This window comes from Ursus maritimus, unplaced genomic scaffold (genome assembly GCF_017311325.1).
Source record: "Ursus maritimus isolate PB19 unplaced genomic scaffold, ASM1731132v1 scaffold_23, whole genome shotgun sequence".
Taxonomy (NCBI): Eukaryota; Metazoa; Chordata; class Mammalia; order Carnivora; family Ursidae; genus Ursus; species Ursus maritimus.
The window spans coordinates 35,741,820-35,744,286 of NW_024424786.1; the positions used below are offsets into that span (position 1 = coordinate 35,741,820).

The following is a 2,467-nucleotide window of genomic DNA, read 5'->3' on the forward strand; positions in this document are numbered from 1 at the left end:
CAATATGCATTTAAGGCCCCTCTTTTTTTCCCCATGGCCTCAATAGCTCATTTCTTTTTATAACTAACTGAATAATATTCCATTCTATGGAATATATCTGCCTTTCAAATGCTACGTTTGGTCATCGTTGCAATTCTTTCAAAAAACTGTCTTTTATAGGAAAAGTCTAACAGTACCTCCCAAATACTGTTGTAGAGAAGGCGGGCCCTGCAAACTGGCAGCAGCTGCTATATGAGGGGACACGTGGTCTGGGGGAACTCAGGTTAAAGAATAAAACAAGTCCATTCAAACGGCACAACACTATGACACAAACATGATTATACCCAGGTTTACTGATGATAAACGGAAGCTCACAGTCACCTCGGCATTGAGCCACCTACTCAATTAAGACAAAATCTATATTCAAATTCAGGTCTACTGTGTTTTTTGCACAAAACTGAAGCTTTTACAAATAGTGAGATGAGAGGAAGTGCCATCCAAGCGTAGGCGATGAGAAGGGAGGGAGCCCAAGAAACGACAGCCATTTGTCCGGTGGCCCAGGCGGTAAAGTCTCTGCCAGGGGCATGATGTGAAGCAGGGACTGCAGCTCCCACTTGCCGAGCCCCATGGACAAAAGAGAACAGGACACCAAGGAGAAGAAGAAGTGAAAACAAAAGCAGCACGTGCTCGAATTGTGTTAGCTGCGGCAAACACGTCTGTGCTAGGGCGAAAGCCAACTGGAGACTGTTTTTCTTGCCTGAACTCAGTGCTGATCATCAAGCACCATGAACTTTTGCACAGACTATGCCAAACAGACTGTCTACTGTGGAAGATGATGAGAGAAGACTCTCTAAGCTTCCATGAGGCTGTGCTTTATACTTCTCCCCTGTGTGTTTCCCACTTCCTAACAATTAGATACAGGAGTATTCATTGCAAAACAAAACTAACCACTTAGTGGCTTTTCAAAAGAGTTACAGAATATGTAAAATTATGCAACTCTAAAAAATTTTAATAAGAATTTAATAGCATGCTGATTTAGGTGCTTCAATTAATTGCCTCCATTGGAAACCCACTCTTTGGTTTGCTCTGAAAGAACTCAAACACCATCTACTGGGGATAACTTACTAAACTGTAGTCATCCCTGCCCAAAAGGAAAATAATTGAAAAAATAACCCCTGAGACACTCCAGTCCTATAACTCCCATTCCTTTTGTTTTTAATGATATACTTTCTCTTTTCTATTTTCTCCCCAGGTAGTTGAAGAAGAGAAAACATGATACAATGGAGCAGGGAAATTACACCAGAGTGAAAGAATTTATTTTTCAAGGACTGACCCAGTCCCGAGAGCTGAGCTTGGTCTTATTTCCGTTGTTATTCTTGGTGTACACATCAACTGTGCTGGGAAACGTCCTCATCATGGTCACCGTGACCTGTGAGTCCCGCCTTCACACCCCCATGTACTTTCTGCTCCGCAATCTCTCAGTCTTGGACATCTGCTTCTCCTCCATCACTGCTCCCAAGGTCCTCGTGGACCTTCTGTCAAGGACGAAGACCATCTCCTTCAATGGTTGCATCACTCAGATGTTCTTCTTCCACCTCCTTGGTGGGGCGGACATTTTCTCTCTCTCTGTGATGGCCTTTGATCGCTACATGGCCATCTCTAAGCCTCTGCACTATGTGACCATCATGAGTAGGGGGCGATGCACTGCCCTCATTGTGGCCTCCTGGGTGGGGGGCTTTGTCCACTCCATCGTGCAGATTTCCCTGTTGCTGCCCCTCCCCTTCTGTGGACCTAATGTTGTTGATGGCTTCTACTGTGATGTCCCCCAGGTCCTCAAACTCGCCTGCACTAACACTTTTGCTCTTGAGGTCTTAATGATTTCCAACAATGGTTTAATCTCTACACTATGGTTTGTCTTCCTCCTTGTGTCCTACACAGTCATCTTGATGATGCTGAGGTCTCACGCTGGGGAGGGCAGGAGGAAAGCCATCTCCACCTGCACCTCCCACATCACCGTGGTGACCCTGCACTTTGTGCCCTGCATCTATGTCTATGCCCGGCCCTTCACTGCCCTCCCCATGGACAGAGCTGTCTCCATCACCTTCACAGTCATCATCCCTGTCCTGAACCCCATGATCTACACCCTGAGGAACCAGGAGATGAAGTCATCCATGAGGAGACTGAGGAGAAGACTTGGACCTTCTGAAAAAGAATAGATGCTATGAAGTCCAGATTGAAAGTCTGAACTGAAAAGTATTTTCTCACAACACAGTAGAAGACCCCAGTCAACAGGTCATCTTGAGACCAAAGTTCTCCCTTTGACCTACAGCAGCGTCCTCTAATAAGGGTGGCCTGAAACAATCTTCTCTGAAAGGTCTTCTCTTGGTGAGATTGTTGACAACTTAGAGTCTCAGACTCATAAATTGTCAGCTCTTAATGAGACTCCAAAGCTTACATCACCCAAACACCTCAGGTGAGCTTTACGGGT

At 45.5% G+C, this 2,467-nt stretch overlaps 1 protein-coding gene across 1 annotated transcript; it reads left to right on the forward strand.

The window, feature by feature from the left end:
* The first annotated feature begins 1,259 nt into the window (after positions 1–1,259).
* Positions 1,260–2,195, forward strand: LOC103666153 (olfactory receptor 4D9-like). Its single transcript, XM_008694180.1, has one exon. It carries the CDS (start codon positions 1,260–1,262, stop codon positions 2,193–2,195), a length of 936 nt encoding a protein of 311 aa, XP_008692402.1.
* Positions 2,196–2,467: the final 272 nt, after the last annotated feature.